Source organism: Rousettus aegyptiacus, unplaced genomic scaffold, assembly GCF_014176215.1.
Source record: "Rousettus aegyptiacus isolate mRouAeg1 unplaced genomic scaffold, mRouAeg1.p scaffold_m13_p_14, whole genome shotgun sequence".
NCBI classification, from domain to species: domain Eukaryota; kingdom Metazoa; phylum Chordata; class Mammalia; order Chiroptera; family Pteropodidae; genus Rousettus; species Rousettus aegyptiacus.
The window spans coordinates 44,392,241-44,414,668 of record NW_023416289.1 but is presented as its reverse complement, the minus strand read 5'-3'; the positions used below and the strand labels follow the sequence as shown (position 1 = coordinate 44,414,668).

Genomic DNA, 22,428 nt, shown 5'->3' with positions numbered 1-22,428 from the left:
CTGCAGTGTGCAGCGGGCATGGATGATAATGCCCACTCCTCGTCATTGTGGTCAAAGGGACGTAAGCAGGACACCCACACAGCGCCTGGTGTCCAGTGAGTCTTGGTTTCTTCATCTCCCTGCCATCCCTACTGGAGGATAATGCTAAACAACACTTGAACTGTGCTGTATAAATAGAAGTAAGAATGACATCTGTGCTTTTGAAGGAGCTCAGTTTATCTTTCACTTCCTAGGGTTCTGGTCAGCTTGTTCAATTGCAAGGAGCCGACTGGGGTGGAACCTTAGTGGAAGCCATCTTAGGCATTTCCTGCTTGCTCAGTGTCCTTATTATAGATGCGAGAACAGTCACACTGTCTTGAGCTTATGCTGACTACCTTCCCGTGTTCATCTTTTGCAATTAGGATCTTAGTCAGTGCTGTAACCTTGCTAGGCCTCCTGAGAGTTGGGAAAGCAGGGTCCTAGCGCCTTTCCCACTGCTGACCAGTCACATCACCTTCAGGTACTTTAAAACTCTCCAGAATCTCTCAAATGAGCAGTGTCTGTCCCAGCTCCAGGATTCTCCCACCCGTCGGTAATTTGGCTGAGTCGATTGAGGTTTTGTTTGTTCATTCAGCCAGGCTTGTCCCGTGCTTTGCTTGGAGCAGAAATGTTTTTGGGAGTGTGCAAGGAGCCCTTCTTTCCCGAGAACTTTATTTAGAGTTGGGCGGGGGCTGGTACCGCCTTTACCATGCCTCATATTCCCTTCCCTTGCCTGACCTTCCTTCTGCAGCTCTGGCCTAGGTAAGGGGTTGCTGCTACTGCTGCAGCTCCCCATACCCAACTTAAAAATGAGTTTTAAGGTTAGACTGAGTGGCTGGATCACAGGCAGATCTGTCAGAAACCTTGGCTCAGCAGCTAGCCAAGCACCTGATTCTCTTGTCCTGATTGTCCCTGTGGGTGGCCCCAGAAATTTTGGGATTGCACAGCTTTATACAGCGTAGATGCTGCCTGTTCTCGCCACACCAGGTTTGGCCTTCTGGTAAGAGAGATGGTGGGAGTAGTGGATGGCCATGGACGTGGGACTCAGGCAGACCAGAAGTGACTCATGAGTTACTCAACTCCTCAGTCTCCTGGCCTTCTTAAAGATATGACAGTGCCTAGCTGTCATGTGAAGGTCAAAAGATTACCTGCCAGGGGCCTTCTGAGTGCTTTCCTGCTTTAGTTCACTTTAGCCCTATGCTGAGAAACAGAGGTGAAGTCTCTGTCCAAGGTCACAGAGCTAGTGGATATGGAGGCAGAGTAGAACCCCAGGCAGCCTGTACCCAGACCTGAGCTCTGTACCCGTGTGCTGTCTTGGATCTGGTATGTTTCTATTTCAAACTGCAGTATGTAGCTGTTAGTGAAATGTGAAGTCCATTTATTGATTTGTCTCCTACATTTGAAAAACAGAAATGGAAAAAGAGAACAAGTATAGCAAAGGTTAAATGTGCCTTTGTGAAACTTTTGAGAGAAATGTAGAGGAGGAGAGGTGAAGCAATATCAGTGTGTGAGCGCTGCTCCACGTAGGATGGGGCAGGCGCACTCCGGGCCTGGCCACAGTCAGCCCACTACCCTGTGATTGTAAGCGGGGTTTTATGGGAACACAGGCACACCCATTCGTTGGTGTCTTCTGTGAGTGCTTTCTCACTAAACAGCATAGTTGAATAGTTGGGATGTAGACTGCCTGCCAAACCTAAAATTTATTTACTCTCTGGCCCTTTAAAGAAAAAATTTGCTGGCCATTAAACTGGCATGATATACCTGTGTCTGGTGTGTCTGCACAGCAGCTGTCGTTGTCATTTTTGTTCTGGTGGCAGAGGTGGTGCAAGAGAATGGAAGGGCACACAGGTATGTCCTTTAAGGTTGGCCACAGAGTGAGTGTGGCTGTGCTAGTGCCCCTCGGGGACCTGCAGCGGCCCCATCATCCCTGTGTCCTGCTCTTTCCAGTGATGTGAGGGCCCAAGCCTGGTTTTCTGAAGCTGTAAATTGAAGGGATTTTCATTCATTAGAAGCAAGCAGAGACACTGGATCGCAGCTGCAACATCCTTGCTATGGCCTGACCCAAGGGAGCTGGGCTCAGATGAGTGTCACTTGGCTAAATGTCCATTGCAGGTGGCTTGGAGTATTGCCCTGTTCATTTTCCTAACAGACACCAGGGCTTATGTTTCCTTGGGATTCTAGGATGCCATTGCTCGGGGCCCCAGAGCAGGCCGGGGAGCTGCCGCCTCAGCAGCAGAGGTGGGCCACCTCTCTGGGGGCAGGGGGACCACTGGCAGCCACTTTCATCCACTCTGTTGATAAACCAGTCCAGCTGTGCTCTCGTCAGTCACCCTCCTGCCTATCAGGAAGCCCTCAGCAAACATGCGGTGAATGAGTTGTGACTGAGGTCAACCCCTCAGTGACCTCGTGAGAGTTTTAAGTGATCCATGTTGGTGCCTGGGAAATGGTCCAATGTCTCTGTTGATGAAATTGACAAAGAAGGTGTGGATAGCTGAGGTTGATTGTGCGTGTGTGTAGAATATATCTGAAGTACCGGCCCAGGCTTTGCTGGACTCTGGGAAACTCGTGGGTGACTGCTAGCCTTTTTTTTCTCATCCCACAAGGCTCCTGCAGGTCACCTGAAGTTAACAAATAGTTATGTACAGATAATTGCAGTTCTTCATAAGGCATTCTTTAGTGGTATGTTGACACGAAATCTTAGAGTCCTAGGTCCACCGTCTTTTAAGAGGAAAATATTAATACTTACTTGGTTGAATGGAACTAAATTGATTCCTCTGAAAAAAATTATAAACAAGAAGTCTTAGTTCACAAGTTAAACGATTCAGTTTTCCTCTCTGGGATAATAGAAATTGTGCATTCGTGGATGTGAACCAGCATCGCTTCAACTTGAAGCAGTCTGCAGCATGGTTGGGGTCAGAAGGTGATTAAGAAACTCTTTGTTGCTGAGAAGCAAGTTTCAGAGGCTGATTGACAGGAGAAACTTGGATCAGAGAGATACTTTTTTTATCAAGCCACATGAGCTGTTTTCAGAACGAGTGGGAGTGGAGGAATAGCTGCTCAGGCAAAGAAAATGACACTTTGACTCTGAGATTCTTGTCGCAGGCTGGGTTTGCTTCTTGGTCAGCTTCTTTGAAGCTCTGTAGAAATGCTCTGCCTAAATGGTTCGTGTGCTGGGACAAACCCCAGTGTGGATGTTGCACTTCTGGGGGTGAAGCGTTCCTTCTTATGTTCAGGGGACCTGGAATATACTTCCCTTGGACTCACATTGCTTTCTCTCCTTGGGATGAGTCCCATTTGGCTTTTCACTGGGATTCCTTGGACCTTTCTGTGCACCTTACTTCCTTAATTTTCCAAATGGTCAGATTTCTGAATGTTCCAATTCCCCTCATTCAGCGTCGGAATGACATTTCTTTGCATAGAGATAGTTTTTACTCCAATGAATTGTTTCTGGGCCAATTCAATGCTAAGTACTTGACTCACGTGGTCTCGGGGAATTGTTCCCACAAGAATTCCATCCATCCCAGAGGTTCTACCACTGTGCCTTCCCTTCACAGTTGAAACTGGGGAACAGAGTGTTTAAGGAATTTGTCCAATGTCTTAGTACCTCACTTTGGCATTTCTTGAATACTGTTTCATTTCATCTGTTTTCTGTATGTAGGTCTTATTTTTTCCAACTCAATTATGAATTTCAGGGGAGGAGTTGTCAGGTGGCTTGATTAGTAAATTATTCTTTTCAGGTAATTTCTAATTGTCTGAAGGGTGGTGGTTAAGAGCTGAGCCTGGAGTCAGAAAGTCCTGGATTCAGGTTCCAGTTCTGCTGCTCTCTGCTGTGACCCTATGGGCAAAATTTCTTCCCGTCCCTGAGCTTCAATTTGCTTCTCTGTAAAAGGAGCAACTAACGAATTGCTACTGTGCAGGTTTGTTAGTGGGTTTCAGTGAGCCCAGGAGAAGCGAGAGCTCAGGATCAGGGTGCCTGACGTGGAAGTTGTTGCTACAGAGTGTTTGGAATAAATACTTCCTACCGCTCTTAGGCCTTATAAGACCCTGAGCGACCCAGATGGGTGTTGTAGTTGAGGAGACCAGGGTGGAGAGAGGAGGCCTTGGTGAGGAGTGATGGCGGCTCTTTACCCCAGACTCCAGCTCTCTGCTAGGAAATTAACTTCTTGAAGACGTTGACACATCCCTTCTCACCTTGCCATGGTTGTCCCCACTCAGGACATCTTTTCTTTTTTGACATTTTATTATGGAAATTTTCTAACATATTCAAGAGAAAAGAAAATAGTATCATAGGTTGCCATATACCCGTCGCCCAGCTTTAACGGTGATACACATTCTGGCAATTTTCGTTCATCTCACTGCCTCCCCCATTTCCCTTGCGTATTTTGAAGCAGATCACAGATCTTACCCCATTTCACCTGTAAGTTTTTCAGCATGAATCTATAACTTAAAATATTTTTTAAGCATAACCACAAAACCATAATCTTGCCTGACAAAACTGAAAATAACTAACTACTTCATGTCTCAAATAGTCTGGGTTCAGATTTCTCTTTCCCCCCACACTGACTTCTGGTAATGGGTGTGTTCACATCCGGGCACTGGGCAAGCTGTCCTGCTCCTGTCGAAGTGAGGGGTTCAGGGTGCCAGTGGTCAGGCTTCTCTTCCTGTGTTGGTCTGTGCTCGCTGCTCAGGTGGTGTCTGTGATGTGAGCATGTTACCGTGGCAGTGGTGCGATGTCACAGAGCCACTTATGACCACAGCTAAGAATTTTGAGGGACAGGGAGACAGAGAGCCTATTTGCTCTTGATTTCTGGTCGATGAACCTAGGTAGTAAGGACACTAAAAACATGTGCAAGACCCAGAGGTTTATTTCAAGACTTTCCTGCCTCTGAAAATCCCTCAGCGAGGTTCTCTTCCCCAGGGCTGCTTCACTGCATCCTAAATTGAGGGAGAGGCTCGGGGCTTTCCCCGGGCACAAGCCCTGGGCCAGTTTTCTCCAGGAAGGGCTCCGTACCTTCGCTCCTAGTATGGGACTGGCCCACAGGGTCAGACTGGGGGCTCCTGGACTTCAGCATTTAAGCCTGTCCTTAAACATTTGAAGAGGCGGAGCCTCCTTGTAATTTTGTAATTTTGTCCCTAGTTAATGGGTCATTCAGAGCCTACCCAGGCAATTTGTTGAGAGTTTGGGCAGTTAATGATCATAACCCTGACCTCCACATTAACCTAGCCGCCTCTTGTCAAGGGCTCTCATGATCTTCAGGTAACAGCCACTGCTCCCATGAGTTTCCATCTTCTTTGTTGTTTTTTACATGTCTGTCTGTGTCTGTCTGTCTCTGTCTCTTCTGGTAAGCCAGGCAGATCCGCAAACCTAGGCCCCTTTCGCTTCCATCCAGCTCTCTGGTCTAGAGAATTTCCGTGTTGCCAAGCTTTGTTTTTTTTAAGGGGCCTTTGTCCCTTCTCCCTAGGCTGTCCTCGTGCTTCCCTCCCGTTCAGCCACGTGGCTACTTTCTGGTACCACCTAGATTAGAGCCGAGGAAGGGTTGCTGCTGCTTTGTCAGTGTCATCAGCAGGATTTGTTGGGAGAGGACAGCACATACAGTTGGGCCAAGAGAAGCGGGACCTTGTTGGCCCCAAAGGGAAGTTGGCTGTAGCTTCTCCTTAGAGAAGACACTCCCCAGTCGACATCCAGCCAGTTGAGGGTGATGCATGTAGAGGCACACTCATGCTGGCTGATCGTTAAAACCAGCAGCCATGGATTGCCTGGGGCTTCATGCCTGCCCCTATCAAGGGCTTTATCCACATTATATCCTTTAACCCTCACAAGCCCTTGGGGACTAGTGCAGTTTTCCCATTCTGCAGATGAGATAACCAAGGCCGAGGTTACGCGCGCTGAGAGCACACCTAGGGCAGAGGCAGCTGGTTGGGTTACTTGGTCTGCAGAAAAAAGCCACATGGTCCACTCCGCAGGCTGGTGGGTCGGGCCAGCCTACTCTGAAACGGTAAAAGTGCTGCGTTTGCCAGACCCCTGGTGTGTGATGAGCCTAACACGCTTCTGTGCCCTCCAGAGCTGGCCGGTGAGGCATTCCTCAGAACGGGCCTGCAGAGAGGAGATGGCTGTCTCCAGCTCTGCGAGTGGATGCCTAGAAGCCCTGGAGCCTGGTCCAGGACGCACCCGGCAGAGCTGACTCTAGGCAAGGCGTTGGCAGTGGCAGGCCAGCCCTGGGCAGCCATTCTGGGGCACTGCGCGGGGAGTGAGGTGGCCGCGGCCCAGGCGATGCCACAGGGCTCTGCACGCCGGTCTCGAGAGGGCTTGGCAGGGCTGGATGGAAATGATTAGCGCAGTGGGGCATCCCCCACTTTTCTTGGGGGATTATGTCACAGTCTGTTAAGCGTGCTCCCTCGGTACTTAATCCCACTCTGACACGGATTTTGCCGACAGCCTGTCACGTGGCCGTCGTTTTGTGGAGACTGCCTCTGTGCTGTCTTGTTGGTGGCCCACAGGGTTTCCACCCCCTCCCCATTGGCTCAATTTTCTTTCTGTTGAAGGGAGTCTGAAGAAAATAAACCTCAAATTCATGTGGGGCATGTAGCTAGACCTCTCCTCTCCAGCGTTAGTGGAGGGCACCCCCTCAGGTGACCAGAGGTTAGCCTAGGCTCTGAAGAGTTTGAGAGCCTGGCGTGACCAGATAGCACTGAGAATGCCCAGATAGCACTGAGAATGCCCAGTGGTCAGGCGAGTGTCACCGTCTCAGTGTCCCCTCCGGTATCCTGTTCCCCTTCATAAATCGTCCGCAATTCTTAAAATCCTATTTATCTTTCACCACCTCTCAACAGGAAACAAAGTTTCAAGTATTCATTGTGTATTTTGTAAAAAGTTTTGTAAGAAGTGATATAGCAGATTCTCACGGAGCCCAGAAGTGCTGGGGCTGTTGTTACAGAGGAGGCAGAGAACCCCTTTTTGGCTGAAAGTCTGTGGATTGGACCTGCTTTGTTAAGTCTTCTGGAATGAAAGACTTACTTCTGCACCCATTCTTGATGGTGGTGAAGGCTTTGGAGTTGCACGGATGGTCTTTGTGGTCCAGCCCCTGGGTGTGAGAGCTAGAGCAGCCTGTGCCTTCGCCCAGGCCACCATGTGGCAGCAGGACAGGGATGGAGACCTCAGCTGACCCTGCGCAAGACTTCTGCCTGCCCTACCCTGGTGTCCCCGCCCAGGAGTGGGCGCAGGTGAGGGAGAGTCGGGGTGCTGTGTCATAGAGGCTGCCTCATGGACTGGCTTTTTCATAATTTTTATCTTTTCCTATGAGAACAATGTAGACAAGGAGGTGCTCAGGGACCCGGCCGAAGAACACGCTCAGAAATGTTTGTGGCATCAGGTGGGCATTGGACGAGTGATCTTCCCCTCCACTCCCCGCTGCTCTGATTAGGAAGAACGGGCTTTGAGCCAGGAAATAAGTCCATTGCTGGCTTTTTCTTTGTCACCCCCTGGCTCTCTGACCTCAGCAAGTGCCTTCACCCACCCTCCCTCATGTTTGAAAAGAGAGGGTCGATGGTGTCTCACTGTTCCTTCCACTCTGGTTGTTCCTGGTACTGGGAGGGTCTCTTGCTGTTGGCCGTCTTTGGCTTTCTTTTCTTTCATCTGGGCTTCTGGAAGCCCAGGCAGTTCCTGTCCCACTGTGTTCCCTCCATCCCTGCGCTGGGATTCCGGGTACTTTATGCTCGTGTCCCTCTCAGCTTTTTCCTTCCCAAAGTGTTGAGAGTGACATCTTTCTCGCTTTTCTTCACGGAGTACCAGCCTCTCCCTCTGGTTTGTTCCTGGGCCTTCCCTGGCTCCGTTGCGTCTGTCTGTCTAGTCCCTCTGTCTCTCCCAGTATTTCTCCCGAGGTGTGGCCACCTGGCCACGCCACAGTGTTCCCATTAGGGAAACACACCGCATTTGTTCCGGGAACCACTCTCCCAGTGTCTTCCACAGCTCCTGGCAGCCATTGGCTAACAGCTTCTCCCTCAGGCTGGCGAGCTCACCAAAACCAGTTTCCCCACTCAGGTGGTGCTTGCTTGTGCTGTGGGCAAGGCCATTCTGGCAGAGTCGCTTCTGTGCCATGAGAGCCTTGCTCAGATCTCGCTCCTCCGGTGGGCCGCACCCATGCACCCACGTACCCATGCCGGAAGGTGCCTCACTCACCAGGAATGCGCCTCCCTGCTGTTTGGAGTCTTCCCTGTGGGGCCGCCCAGGCAGCCTGGCCCTTTACAAGGAGGCAGTGGCAGCACGAGGCGCACGTTAGTTGCCTCTCTGTGTTGTTTTGTGTCCTGCATTCTGTGTTTGAGAGCTGCCCTTGACCTCTGTTGTGTCTGTGGGGCTGGACCACTTGGGTCTTAAGCTGACTGACCCTCCGGAACTGGGCATGAGAGTTAATAGAAAGGCTCCTCTCTAAGGTCTTGACGTTGGGGGAGCAGCACCAGGGCAGACAAAAGGAGTGACATGAATGAGAGGGCTGTGAAGTAGCCTCGGAGAAGTGGTCAGTTTGTTGTTTTGCCACAAAGCCCGTTAGAACCCTCCGGGGCCCCCAGGACAGCTTGCCTGACAGTTTGTTCCTATACCGACCCCAGCAGCTGAGGCCTTTCTGCCTAGATTAGTTCCCTTTCTCGGCAGCCTTTTGGGGGCGGGGGTTCATCACGTTACTACTATTTATATAATCTTCATTCTCCGTTTGGGTCCTAGTTAATTGACAGATAAGGTATTTTTTACACCTTCACATTTCCATTCTTGTGCATGAGGAACTTTGGGAGCTTTTTAAATTTTTTAATTAATTTTTTAAAACCAGCTTCTGTACTTGTGAGAACTGTGTCTGTGGGTCTGGCTCAAAAACTGGATTCCTTTTCCCAACCGCTCCTTTCTTAATCCTGTTTATCCCACACTGCCACCCCACCCTGTGGATGTTTGGATATTGAGAATGTCATGTTGGGAGACTGCTTTTATTTTTTAAAGGACTGTGGGTTGGGGTGACGTGGGGGTAATTGACAAAGGTGGGAAATCTAGGCCACAGAGCCAGAAGCGATACCCAGAGGTGGGGTGAGTCAGGTGGGAAACGGGGGTCAGCAGCACGGGTGGGACCGACCCTTTCTGCAGGCACTTTGACAGCTGTCGTGTGAGGACCCCGAGAGGAGTCTGGGGCCTAGGACTCTTCCCCTTTCTCCGCTGCTTCATCCCCCTGCCTCCAACCCTGGGTCGTGGAACTGGTAGAGTCAGTCTGATCTCAGAACCTGGGGACTGGAGCCCGTTCACTAGTGGTCCTTTTGGACTTTTATAAAATACACTCAGTGTCCTCAGGCCTACCTGCGGGTAGGGCCCAGAAATCTGCGGGGCACCCCTGGTTCAGAACCATGGCCCTCTCTCCACTGTCCGCAGCCGCCACTGCTAGCTGACAGGACACATCTATAGAGTTGGGGCTGAGCGGGTAACCCCGGGTCACTGTGTGCCACTGCTCTGGGAGGGAGGCTAGTTTGTGTTCCCTGAGAGAAGCAGCGTCTGTGGTCAGGTGAATTTCAGAAGTGCTCTGAAGCCGAGCTGTGCAGATTTCTTGACTGTAGGACTTCTGGGAACTTCTGTCAAGGCGTTAAGCGTTGTGAATCCCCAAGGTGGGGACTCCCTCGACTCATTTACCACAGACCATCATCACCTTTCTTCTTAGAACTCTAGTCCTAGGGGACACTTTGAGAAGTACTCCTCCAGTGGTGTTGGTCCCTATCCCATCCCCCAGCCAGGTTAGCTGGAGCAGAGACAGCCCTTTGGGGGAGAGGACGAACAACTTCCCTGTCCTTCCCAGGCCTCTCGCGGGGATTACAGGTCTTGTTCACAGCGGCGGGCCCTCCGCTCCTGTCAGCCTTGGGCCTCCCAGAGCCCCCGGAGGTCTCCTGTCAAGCCCGTGTTCATGTTGGCTTTGGGGTTGGTTTGTAGGGAAGATGGTGAGTTGGAAGAAGGTGAACTGGAAGACGATGGGGCCGAGGAGACCCAAGACACCTCTGGAGGGCCCGAGAGGAGCCGGAAAGAAAAGGGGGACAAGCACCACAGCGATTCAGACGAGGAGAAGTCTCACAGGAGACTGAAGCGGAAGCGGAAGAAAGAGCGGGAGAAGGAGAAGAGGAGGTCAAAGAAGAGGAGGAAATCTAAGCACAAGGTACACCCTGGCGGTTCTGGGGCCACCCCCGCCACTTCTGCCTGGTCTAAGCCTGGCCGAGAGCCCCCCGGGCAGAGATTGTCTTGTCAGGCCGGAGGGCACTGTTAACAGTGTGGTTATTTCCTTCCCCAAATTGAATAAAGGCCTTTTTTTTTTTTTTAAAGAGTTGGTATCTCATGCTCCATTACCACCAAATGCCCCTAGGTGAGGTGTTTTGGTAGAGCTCAGAGCCCTCCCGGCACATTCCAGCAGTTCCAGCCGCACTTGTCCCTTGTCCCGGGGCCGCCTGCGGCGGGATCTCCACGGCCACTTCCTCTTTCATTACAGCGCCATGCATCATCCAGCGATGACTTCTCTGACTTTTCCGATGACTCGGATTTCAGCCCCAGCGAGAAGGGGCACCGCAAGTACAGAGAGTACAGCCCCCCGTACGCACCAGTGAGTACTGCCGGCCAGCCCGTGTTCACCAAGCGCTCGCCATGTGCTTGGTGTCCGCTTGTGGCACTTTACATGGATTTTAATCCTGTAAGGTTAGGTATTATTTTCACCCCCATTTTACAGGCAAGTAAAGTGAGCCTCAGTTAAACTTCAACCGGGTTACACAGTTTTCCTTTGGACTTGGCAGGACTCAGCAGTGTCCCCTGTCCCCAAGAAAGATCCCCACATAACTGTTTTCCATTGTTCAGAAATGATCTTTTGTGGAAACTTTGCAAGGGAGTGAAATGGTTCCAGGAGTAAATTATCACAAGTAGATAATTTGAGTGGAGTCAGAAGTTAAATGTTTATCCCATTATAATCTCTTATCTTAAATGTAAATTTAAATTATTTGTTCAGTTTGTCTACTGTCCCCCCAGCAAAACTGGTAAAAAAACACATCAACAGAGATTTTCAGGTTTTGATTAAAAATGCTTTTAAAGCTAGTAGCTCTTAAAGATGTCTCACACGTACCTGTGACTTAGCATCATCTATCATTATGGTAAAATATTACAGTTGACATTGATCTCCTGGCTTAAATTTAGATATCAAATCTGAGGGAGGCGGGGAAGGAGGGAGGGAATGCCAGGAGCTTCAACTGGGAATTGAGCATTGAGGTATTTTAAGTTCTGCTGAAGTAGTTGTGTGTATCTACCTATGTTTTGTATTTTCTGTTTTTCGAATACTTGTGGATTTTTTTAAAACATTTCATTTTTTAGAAGTTTTAGGTTTATAGAAAATTGAGCAGTTAGTACAGTTCCCTACCCACCTGACCCCATTTCTCCTGTTGCTAACATCTTTCATTAGTGTGATACATTTGTTGTAATTGAGGAGCTGATATTGACACATCATTGAGTCTGTACTTTACATAAGGTTTTTACAGTTCTTTGAGTTTTGACAAATGCATTAAGTTATGTATTCACCATATACTATCTATAAAATAATTTTAATTCACCAAAAATCTCTGCTCTACCTACTCAGTACCTCCTTCCCCTTGAGTCCCTAGGAACCACCAGTTTTTTCACTGTCACTATAGTTTTGCCTTTTCTAGGGTATCACAGAGTTGGGCTTATACAGTATGTGGGCTTTTCACATGGGCTTTTTCACTGAGCAATATGCATTTGTGGTTACTCTATGTCTTTTCATAACAACATAGCTCGTTTTTTTGAACTGCTGAATAATAAGTACTTTGTTGTCTGGTTGTACCACAGTTTTATCAAGATGCCTGAAGGCTATCTGGTTAGGGGCTTCTGTTTGTGTGTATATGTGTATATTTAACTTCATCCAGTATCTCTTGGCAGTAACACACTTGGAAAGCAGCATTTAAAATGTCTTTCTAGTTTGGTTGCCAAGAAGGTGATTAATTGAATTCTAAGGCTCCAGGAAAATTTTGACCAAGGAATACCCTTTTTGCCTACCAGGCTCCCTCCCCAATGAGATAACACTATATCCCCGGTGGCTACCCCCTTTTCTTCACTCCCCAGTTCTTCAGGGATCATGGGATCTGTATTTCTCAATTTCCTTTCAAGCTGTGGCCCTTTCTGAAGAGTAGAAACACCTGGGCCTACTGCCCAGCTCTCACTCTGGTGGAAGCCAGTCACCAGAGTGGCTTTGGGCTGGTGTCTCGCCACAGGGACAGCAGAGACCCCCAGACAGATTGTCAGTTCAGGGAACAGTGGGGATCTTGGTCTGGACCCAAGGCACTGGGGCTGGCTCACCCCCCTCTGCCTGTCAGTCTCACCAGCAGTACCCCCCGTCGCATACCACGTCCATGCCCAAGAAGCCCTACTCCAAGATGGACAGCAAAGGCTACAGCATGTACGAAGACTATGAGAATGAGCAGTACGGGGAGTATGAGGGTGAGGAGGAGGAGGACATGGGCAAGGAGGACTACGACGACTTCACCAAAGAGCTGAACCAGTACCGGCGTGCCAAGGAGGGCAGCAGCCGGGGTCGAGGTGAGACCCCACGGGTTGTACAGGGCATCCGGGTAGACCCGGTGCCAGGGGGCTGGGGCTGTGGTACTCACAGAGCCTCAAGTCTAAGAGAAATGACAGGCAGTTGTTTAGGGCTGAGATAAGTACAGAACGGGGGTACAAGGAGCTGCATGTGCCAGCCAGGCCTAGGTGACCAGAATTAGCCACATGAGAAGAAGGTGGAGCCAGGCTGGTATGAAGCAGGGAGAAGGCCAGCATGGCTGACGGTTTTTTAAATTCACTTCCTGGTCAGCTTGAGGAGAGAGAAAAGGGACCGCTTTTCTCATATCTGGGCCAGGGTAGGTGGCCGTTCCAACCCTCAGTATCCTCCACTCCCATCCTCCCAGCTCACCTCACCTGACAAGGTGTGACTGCAGCTCATGGGACTGCCACACCTCTGAACCTTGAACCTGTGGCTGTTAGGAGGATAGTGGGGGAGGGCAGAGCACCAGAGACCCAGGCTGGCCTTTTAGAACCATCTCGCGCCAGTGGGATTTCCCAACCTAAGAGGGCTTACAGAACCTTCCAGTTCAGCGGTTCTTAGTGCTGCCTAAGACCCAGCTTGGTGTTTGAGTGGCTGGCTGTTCATTCCTTCTTTCTCTCAGCAGCCGTCCTCGGACCACCTCTCTTGGTCAGGCCTTGCTCTCTGGGGAGATTCTACACCAGCCCTGTCCAATACTCTAATGCAAGCCACCACATAATTTAAAATTTTCTAGTAGTCACATTAAAAAAGTAAAAAGAAACAGGAGAAATTAATTTAACAGTATATTTTATCAACCTAATATGTTCAGAATCTTATTTCAACACGCCATCAAAATAGGTGTGATGCTTTGCATTACACCCCATCTCTGTCTTTTTTTTTTTTTTTTTTTTTTTAAGTGATTCTTTGAAATACAGGTGTGCTTTCCACTCACAGCATCTCTTAGTTTGGTCAGCCATGTTTGGGTGCTCAGTAGCCACATGTGGCTGGTGGCCACTGTTGGGCAGTGTGACTTCCGGTGTAGTGTATGCTGTGGCAGTCGTGTATTTACATTGCTGAGGCCCCCATATCAGTGCCGGGGGAGCTAGAGGAGCCGCGAAGGCTTCTGGGAGGTGGAGGATGAAATGGTCGATCTTGGGCAAACAGCATGTTGACGTCTCTCTTCCTGATGGGGTCTGCTCCCACTCAGGCGCTTATTCTCTGAATCATCGCGCAGGCAGCCGAGGCCGTGGCAGGGGCTACCGGGGCCGAGGAAGCCGAGGCGGGTCTCGGGGCCGAGGCATGGGCAGGGGCGGCCGAGGCAGGGGCAGAGGCTCCATGGGAGACCACCCGGAGGATGAAGACGACTTCTATGAGGATGAGATGGATGTAAGGATTTCTCCAACCCCCGGGGAGTGGGGAGAGGGCTGGGGGCCGCAGGCGCTGTTGGGTGGCCTCTAAGACCAAGGGTGGAAAGAAAGCATCAGATGGCAGGTTTATGTGTTTGAAAGTGTCCCTTTCACTTTGGAATTGAGAAAAGCTTTATATGATTCAAGTTGAAAAGGTGTCAAAGGGGGAGCTGTGAAATCGCGTCTTCCTCTCACTGCCATCTCAGCAACTTGGTTCCCATCCCTGGAGGCGAGGTCCCTGAGTGCCCACTAGATGCTCAGGCCTTTGAGTCCAGTGCTTGTATGTTCAGCTCCGTGTGCTAACAGACATGCATGCTCTCGCAGAAGTGAGCTGCCACACTCCCTGTTCTGGCCCTGCCTAGACCTTGCCGTGCGTTCCTTGTCATAGCCACACAGCTATGTGCAGAGTGGCGTACAGAGGTGCCCTAACGATTTGCCTAGGGGGTATGGGGGGGCTCTAAGAGTGAAGACTGGGCAGGAAGGATTAGGACCACCCACTGTGAGCGGGAGGCCCCAGGTTGCTCACCTGCCCTTCTGAGTCTGAAACAGGCAAAGGGGGCAGAGTATGTGGTTGGGGACAGTGTTCACTGTTCCCTGCGTGACCTTTCTCTCTTTCTTGGAATTCCAGTATGGAGAAGGTGAGGAGCCAATGGGGGACGAGGATTATGACGACTATTCCAAGGAGCTGAACCAGTACCGCCGGTCTAAGGATGGCCGAGGGCGAGGTGGGCAGGGGGCCGAGGAAGTGACCAGTCGGCGGGGCAGCTTCCTGCAGCTACTGGAGTCAGGTCCTAGTGAAGGGCAGCAGTTAACAGCGTTTCTCTCTTCTGCAGGGTTAAGTCGAGGCCGTGGCCGGGGTTCTCGAGGTCGAGGCAAAGGGATGGGCCGGGGCCGCGGTCGAGGCGGCAGCCGAGGAGGGATGAACAAGGGCGGGATGAATGACGACGATGACTTCTATGATGACGACATGGGCGTGAGTTGCCGCTTCCTTCTGAGCTGATGGTTTAGTCAAGGCCTCTCCTTGGATTTTCTTTTCTCTGATGAATTGTCTTCTGAGGCTCACTCCGTCTGCTCTCAGCAGTTGCTCCCCATAGGGCCGAGCAGCACTGGCCATTTCTAATGGGGATGCGCTGCCGGCGAGACCTTCTGTTCTTAGAACCACACCTGTGTAGCACCTGCAGTCACCCATAATGAGTCTCCAGTGTTTGCAAGGTTCTAGGTCACCCATCCAATTAGCCCTGGAGAGTTTTATGGGGAGGTGCCACTGCCTCTGGGGGATGGATGTGTTCTGCACACGTGTGTGGTACTTGGGTCTCCATGGCCAGCAGCTCCCCAGGTGCCAGAGCCTTGCTCATCGGAGACCAGCTCTCCATACCCTGGGGCTCAGACCCTGCACGGCCTCAGTGTCGGATGGAACTTGCTGGCCACAGCTCTTGTTACAGGAAGACACTTCTGTCATCCCCGCCAGCCAACTTCTATTCTTATATGCCTGCCCTGGGCCCTCCCAGCCTCTCTTTCAGTCCCCTTTACATTCAACTGTGTTTCTAACAGGATGGTGGTGGAAGCTACAGGAGGAGTGACCATGACAAGCCCCACCAGCAGTCCGACAAGAAAGGCAAAGTCATTTGCAAATACTTCGTGGAGGGTCGGTGCACATGGGTAAGGGGCCAGTTAAAGGACCCAAGGACCTGGAGGAGGGCTGCAACCTTCCAAAAGATCCCTGGGCCCTGGTGTTCTAGAGGCCGCACTAACTGGGCGCAGTGCACGGGTGGGGCAGGAGCTGCCCGTGGCGCCCAAAGACTGAATTCTCTTAGAGCAACTGAGGAACAAGACCAAGATGGCACATCTGGGGGATAGGGTTTGGTTTTGTGGGGGTAGTTTTCCCCTTTGTGCGTCTGCAGGACTGAGTAGCAGTTCCCTTTGCAGGGGGAGTCAGGGGCTGCCATACCACCTGACCTTCTTGCTTTTCTCTTCCAGGGAGACCACTGTAACTTTAGCCATGACATCGAGCTACCAAAGAAGCGAGAACTGTGCAAGTTTTACATCACTGGCTTCTGTGCCAGAGCCGAGAACTGCCCCTACATGCATGATATCCTTTGGCACCCACGTCTGAAGCGTGGTGGGCCGGAGCTCCTTTCCCCCGTTGGTCATGTCAGCTGACCTGTGCTGTGCTCGCCCTCTCTCTGGGCCGGCGCTGTGTCAGGAGCTTTCTGTGCGTCCCTCGCCGAGCCCTCACCTCTGTCCTGTGGTTGCCTGCCGCTTCCACTCTGTAGAGGAGTGAACTGAGGACCGTTGCTCTGTGTCCTCCACGTAAACTCTTGAGACTGGCCTGTACCGCTGCCCGTTGTCTTTGAGACACTTCCCACTGGCTGTGTAATCTTGAGCAAATCATTGAATGTATTTATTCCTATTGAGTGGGGGTCCGGGGACACAGCCCCAATACTGGCCTGGTATGGCAGGAAAAGGCCTCTGGAGCAGGGGTCTTGGGAACCAGGTCTCATCTTGGGTCAGCTTTTAGCCCACTGTGCAACCACTGAGCAAGTCACTCCGCCTCGCCTCTCTGGCTTCACTTTCCTCATCTCCAAAACGGGGTTGGATTCTGCCCGCGGGTGGGTTCCACGAGGTGAAGCATTTGCCTTAATTTGCCATGAACGTGATTTTCCGTGTAAGTTGTACCACACAACTGGGAACTGCATCAATGGCGATGACTGCATGTTCTCCCACGACCCTCTGACCGAGGAGACGAGAGAGCTCTTGGATAAGGTAATGCTCAGGGGTGACGATGCCATAGCTGACGGGAACCAGGAGATGCACCAGGCTGGCCTCAGTGCAGAACCAGAATTCCCAGTTGCATTGATCTAGAGGAAATGGACACTGTCCTTTTCTGCAGGGAGTATTGAGCTGGTCGCACAAATTTCTTCTCTCTGGCCGGGGCAGTTTTCACTGGGCGGTTGCATGAAAGGAGTGTCGCCTGGTGTGTCTCCAGGCAGCTCCTGTAATTTCTTAGCTGTCCTTTAGGAGAAAGCTCACGGTATGCAAAGCGGAGAGGAAACTTGAGATGCGTCATATGTTGATGGAAGGGTCTGTTATGCAGTAGGAAAAGTACAAGGAAATGGGAGATTGGTGGGAATCTTCTCCCCCGGGAGGCCAGGCTTTCGTGACTCACCAGTGGACACTTGAAACATCCAGTATCTGCTGTTCTCCCTGAGGAGTCAGTAGGACCTCAGAGGCCTGAGGCCCTGTTCTCAGCTTCCTGTTACATCTGAGGGAATGAGTGTGAGAACTCATCTTCAGATGAAGGTTTTCCTGCCTTCCAGCTCACAGAAGCTTTGAGGAGTTAGCTGTTTTTTAAGAATGGAAAGGATCGAGGTCCTCAGCCAGCTTCCCTAATCCACGCCTTGGTGACTGCCCTGTGTAAATAGCTGGCGGAGAGATTAAGGGGAAGTCCTGCTCGGGCAAAGCGAGAGGACGTCTACTCTCTGGCAAACAAGTGGAGGAAGTTGGAAAAAGTTCTCACTTGCTGGGCCCTTTGGGGAGCCCGATGCCCCAAGCCTAGGGTTTTGTCAGCAGTAGAGATCTAGAGTCTGTGAGTTCTTTCACAGGGTAACTAGTGGGAGAAGTCATGGCGGCTTCCTCATTTGAAGACCTGAACCATATCTGACTGAGGATTGCCCCCTGCTGGAGACTCAGAGTTTGCATTCTAGACTAGTGCTGTCATAGAAATACATGGGGCCATGTGGTTAATTTTTTCCTTTTTTTTTTTTTTTAATCCACCAACTAGTTCTGCAGCACAATTTTAATAAAAGAGTTTACTGATAATTTGGGCAATTTATATGATGTGGGCAGAGGAATATCACGAATGGTTTTAAAGTGGCCATTCTTGTAAATCGAGAGCTATCACATATTTAATTTTAAGTATTCTAGTAGCCATGCTAACAAAAAGTAAAAAAAGAAATATAAATTAATTTTAATGACATTTTATTTAGCCTAATGTATCCATGTTCAAAATATAATTTTAGCAAGTAATGATGATAAAAATAAGATTTCGGGGGGCAGGGAGTATGAGTCTTAAGAATTTGGTACTTATATTCTCCTTACAGCCACATTTCAAGTGCTCAGTAGCTACGCGTGGCCAGTGATCACCATATGGGACAGCACATCTCTAGACACCTTAATAGAGACCCAGAGCAATCAAGGTGGCACATTTGAGCTTCTCTCCACAGACGTTTTGAAAGCATCAGTATCATTCATCCCATATCTAAAATCACATATCAATAGGTTAAAAAAGAATGTTGAACCTAGAAAAACTGTTCCAGAATTGAATTTGGGTGATCAGAAAGATGTACAGTAAGCCTTCGGGACAGGCCTAGGCTAAGCCTGCAGGCGTCTGGTCATCTGTTTCTGCCTCGCCCAGATGCTGTTGCCTGGGGTCCAAGCTCTGGTGCCTCTGAGGACTGGGCTTTACCCACCCTCTCACGAACTGTCTGTGTTCTTTGTCCTTCCGCTTTGTTTTCCCACTTCTCAGTGACACTCCTGTCTGTCCAGAGGCTCATTTCTAGCTGTCGACTCTAGATTGGAAATGTGCCTGCCTTCAGGGTTAGCAATGACTTTATGTGGGAGCAAATGGCAAGGGTGACACAAAGGATCCCCTCACCACATTCACCTGCTAGCAGCATTTTGCCTGCTTGCTTTTTCACGTGCTCTAAGTGTAGTTTATGTTCATGTACTTATTTATATATTTTCTTGAACCATTTGATAGTAAGTTGTCCACATTATGGTTTTCTACCCTTAAGTCCTTCAGTTATAGCTTTTTGGTCATGTTTTTCAAGGGGTAGTTTGTATCCAGTAAAATTCCCCATTTAATGTACAGTTCTGTGAGTTTGGACAGAGTCATGGAGCCACCACAAAATCTAAATAGAAGAAATTCTTTCCATCGCCCCAAGAACTTCTGTGCCCTGTTATAGTCATTACCTCCCTAGCCTCCAAATCCTGGCAGCTGTTGATCTACTTTTCATCCCTATAGTTTGTTTTTTGAAAATGTCATGTCGAGATTTATACAGTACATATAGTTTTCAAATACACGTCTGTGTTTACGTAGCCTTTTGAATCTGACTTCTTTTGCTCAGCATAATGCATTTGAGATTTGTCCATGTTGTCGAGAGTCCAGTAGCTCATAACTGTTGCTGAGGGGTACTGTACCGTGTGGATGATCTAAGTTTGTTTGTTCAGCCTTCACTTGAACATTTGGATTGTTTCCAGTTTGGGGCATAAACTTAGAATTTTTGACCAACTGATAGGAGCTTCTTTGGCTTGACAGGCCTTGGCCCATACACCTTTATGTGTCTGCAGGTAGTTTTTTGTTGTTGTTGATGCTTTTGACTTTGGCAAAGCCCTGGGATCGCTCTGAGTTGGTCCTGGGAGGATAGTTTGTGGGACCCAGCAAGGCCCTGCTTGTCTTGTCCAATGGGAGGGTCCCAGGAGCGCTGTCCTTGCTGGCAGAGGGATGCCCCAGAGGTCTGGGAGTAGACGTGCCCCTCGCAGCATCCGTGAGGAAGGACCACATGGGTGATTGTGATTCAGCTTTTCTGGTGGGAACACTTTTCTCTCATGCGTTTTAACATGTCTCATGTGTCTGGGATCTAATGTGTCTCAGCCCCTGCTGGGGCAACAGGGAGAATGTGCAGGGAGCCCAGAGGCTCCTGAAGAGGCTGACGTCCAGGGAGGTTCACTAAGCATTTGACACTCTGCCGGCCCCTGGGTGAGTGGCAGGCAGGAGGTAAACAGTGCGGGGGGCACGCGCGGGGCAGGGTGCACAGCATGAGCAGCAGCTGCACCCTGGTTGAGGAACTGAAAGGGGCCAGCTTGCCAGGAGGGAGGGCGTGATCGGGAAGTGATCAGAACGTGAGAGGCAGTGAAGCAGACCAGCCCTGTGGCCCTGGGGCTGCAGCCGGCCCCAGCACCCCACTGAGAGAGCCAAAAGACACCCAAGGTTATCCCCCGTGCCGCCCCCCCCCCCCCCGCTTGCTGGTCTCAGGCAGAGTTTCTCACACTGCAGTGGATACGTTAAAATGTGGTTCCAGTTCACCAGGTACCTGTATTTGCTGGTTCACACGCAGACTGCACCCCGAGTGGCAACTTGAAGGGATAAATGTTTTCTGCTAATCAGCTTTCCAAGTTTTCCATCCCCTTTGAGGCTAAATTCTTCTTGGACCCTGGCGTCCCTGGGTCCAGATACTGTAACTGATCATGAGGGAAAAGCTGAGAACTGTCTTGGCATCCACCAGGAGATCCTGCCTCCATCACCCATACCCCCCGCCGTCCCTGGGTACGAGAGCAGGAGGTGTCTCGGGCAGTGCTGAGGCTGAGATGCCAAGGGCATGGGGCGTCTCAGAGTTGAGACCCACATTAATGTCCGCAAGGATATTTGTGCTAAGGTCCCCAAGGCATCCCGGGCCCAGGTTCAGTGATCCACTGGGGGAACCTCCAGACCAAGCATGTAGTCATCCTTGTGGCTGAGATTTACTACAGAGAAAGGACTGAACAGAGTCAGCAAAGGAAAAGACTGTGGGGGGCAGGGGTGAGGCACAAAGGCCAGGAAAACAGGTACCAGCTTTCAAGGGTCCCCTCCCTGTGGAGTCACACAGGACATGCTTAACTCCTCAAGCTGTAAGGACACACATGGAATGATGTCTGTCTCCCATGGATGCACATCAGAAACTCGGAGCCCAGGGTTTTTATCAGGGGTCGGTCATGTGGGCAGCCTCTGCCTAGCACACACCAAAATTCTAGACTCCCAGAAGGAAGTGGGGGTGTTCAGCAGAAACCACACTGTACAAACAGTTTAGGCGAAGGGAGCCCCTCTCATCAGGGAATGCTGGGAACCTTCCTGAAATCCAGGTTCCCAGACACCAGCCAGCGGTCAACATTGGAAGGCCCTGCAAGGAGAGCACGCAGGCCTGCTCTGTTTTCTGCACTGGCGAGACATTCTGCGTAAATCCAGACTTTGAAATTGTCCATGCATCCTCCATCAGGTCCTGTGTCACTTGGGGTTGTATCGGCGCATAAAACAGTCGTGAGCCAGGAATCAGCAGGGTTACAGCGAAACATGTACTGCTGCAAAGTTTGAGTCGTGCTTTGAGGGAGCCACTGGTGTTTGAGCAGTGAATACAGGAGACCAGGACAGTCACTCTGAGTTGACTTAATAAGAGACCCCTAAAATTGGGCATCACGGAGCCACACAGTTGGGATGAGAGGGGAAGGCAAAGATCTGGGAGAAGTCTCGTCCAGGCCAGGGCCCTGCAGCGGGGAGCACTCAGCCGTCCGCACACCAGGACGGGGCACCGCGGGAGGAAGCGAGGGCGCCAGGGCGCTGCGCAGCGCCCCTGCCCTCAGGTCCTGCGTGTCATGGTTAAGAGAAGGTTTCACTGCAAGTGTGATGTCCAAGCAGGACAGTGGAATGTTAGCCCCAGACTAGGTGACAGACACATGCCACCACATGGGTGAACCTCGAAAGCATCATGTGGAATGAAGAGAGCCAGACACAAAAAGCCTCATGTTACAGGATGCCATGTGTATGAAACGTCCAGAATAGGGGAATCCGTAGAGGCGGGAAAGACTGGGGATTGCTGGGGATGGGGTAGGGGATTAGCAACTGCTCGTGGGCCTGGGTTTGTTTTGGGTGATGGCTAAGTTCTGGAACTAGGCAGGTGATGGTTGGACAGCGTCGTAAATGCGCCTAACACCATGGACTTGTACATTTTGATATGGTACGTTTTATATAATGTGTTTTGCTGCAGGACAGGAGTGGTTTCCCCTGCCTGCTGGCTGCAGTGGATGCAGCCATGGTGTGGGGTGACAATTTTTGTGTCAAAGAGCCTTCATGGTCATTGGCCTTATGCTGTAAGGGCCTTGGGGCCCTTGCGACTTCGAGTTTTTCCTCAGTAGATTCAGCGTTCAGCACTGGAGGAGTCCGTCCAACCTGACCCCATCCTCTTCTGACTGTCACTCACTTTTGTCCTTCCCACCCACAGATGTTAGCTGATGACGCGGAAGCGGGCGCTGAGGACGAGAAGGAAGTTGAGGAACTGAAGAAACAGGGCATCAATCCCCTGCCCAAACCACCCCCGGGCGTGGGCCTGCTGCCCACCCCGCCCCGGCCCCCCGGCCCCCCAGCCCCAACCTCTCCAAACGGCAGGCCCATGCAGGGTGGCCCTCCGCCCCCACCCCCGCCCCCGCCTCCACCCCCCGGACCCCCGCAGATGCCCATGCCAGTGCATGAGCCACTGTCCCCACAGCAGCTGCAGCAGCAGCAGGATATGTACAACAAGAAGATCCCCTCTTTGTTTGAGATCGTGGTCCGGCCCACAGGACAGCTGGCTGAGAAGCTGGGCGTGAGGTGCGTGCTGGGGGCCTACCACTGTGAG

At 50.9% G+C, this 22,428-nt stretch overlaps 1 protein-coding gene across 11 annotated transcripts in view; it reads left to right on the top strand.

Moving 5' to 3' along the window:
* Positions 1-22,428, top strand: part of ZC3H4 (zinc finger CCCH-type containing 4) — a 36,361-nt gene that overhangs the window by 5,612 nt on the left and 8,321 nt on the right. For 10 of the 11 annotated variants that reach the window (XM_036231720.1, XM_036231711.1, XM_036231710.1 and 7 more), the window contains 10 exons: positions 9,968-10,187; positions 10,515-10,625; positions 12,397-12,619; positions 13,807-13,985; positions 14,634-14,730; positions 14,839-14,978; positions 15,557-15,664; positions 15,983-16,094; positions 16,659-16,768; positions 22,036-22,400. In XM_036231720.1, coding sequence (XP_036087613.1) covers positions 9,968-10,187; positions 10,515-10,625; positions 12,397-12,619; positions 13,807-13,985; positions 14,634-14,730; positions 14,839-14,978; positions 15,557-15,664; positions 15,983-16,094; positions 16,659-16,768; positions 22,036-22,400 — 1,665 coding nt within the window. The remainder of the gene's footprint in view (positions 1-9,967; positions 10,188-10,514; positions 10,626-12,396; positions 12,620-13,806; positions 13,986-14,633; positions 14,731-14,838; positions 14,979-15,556; positions 15,665-15,982; positions 16,095-16,658; positions 16,769-22,035; positions 22,401-22,428) is intronic. The other variant, XM_016155358.2, reaches the window with a different exon arrangement.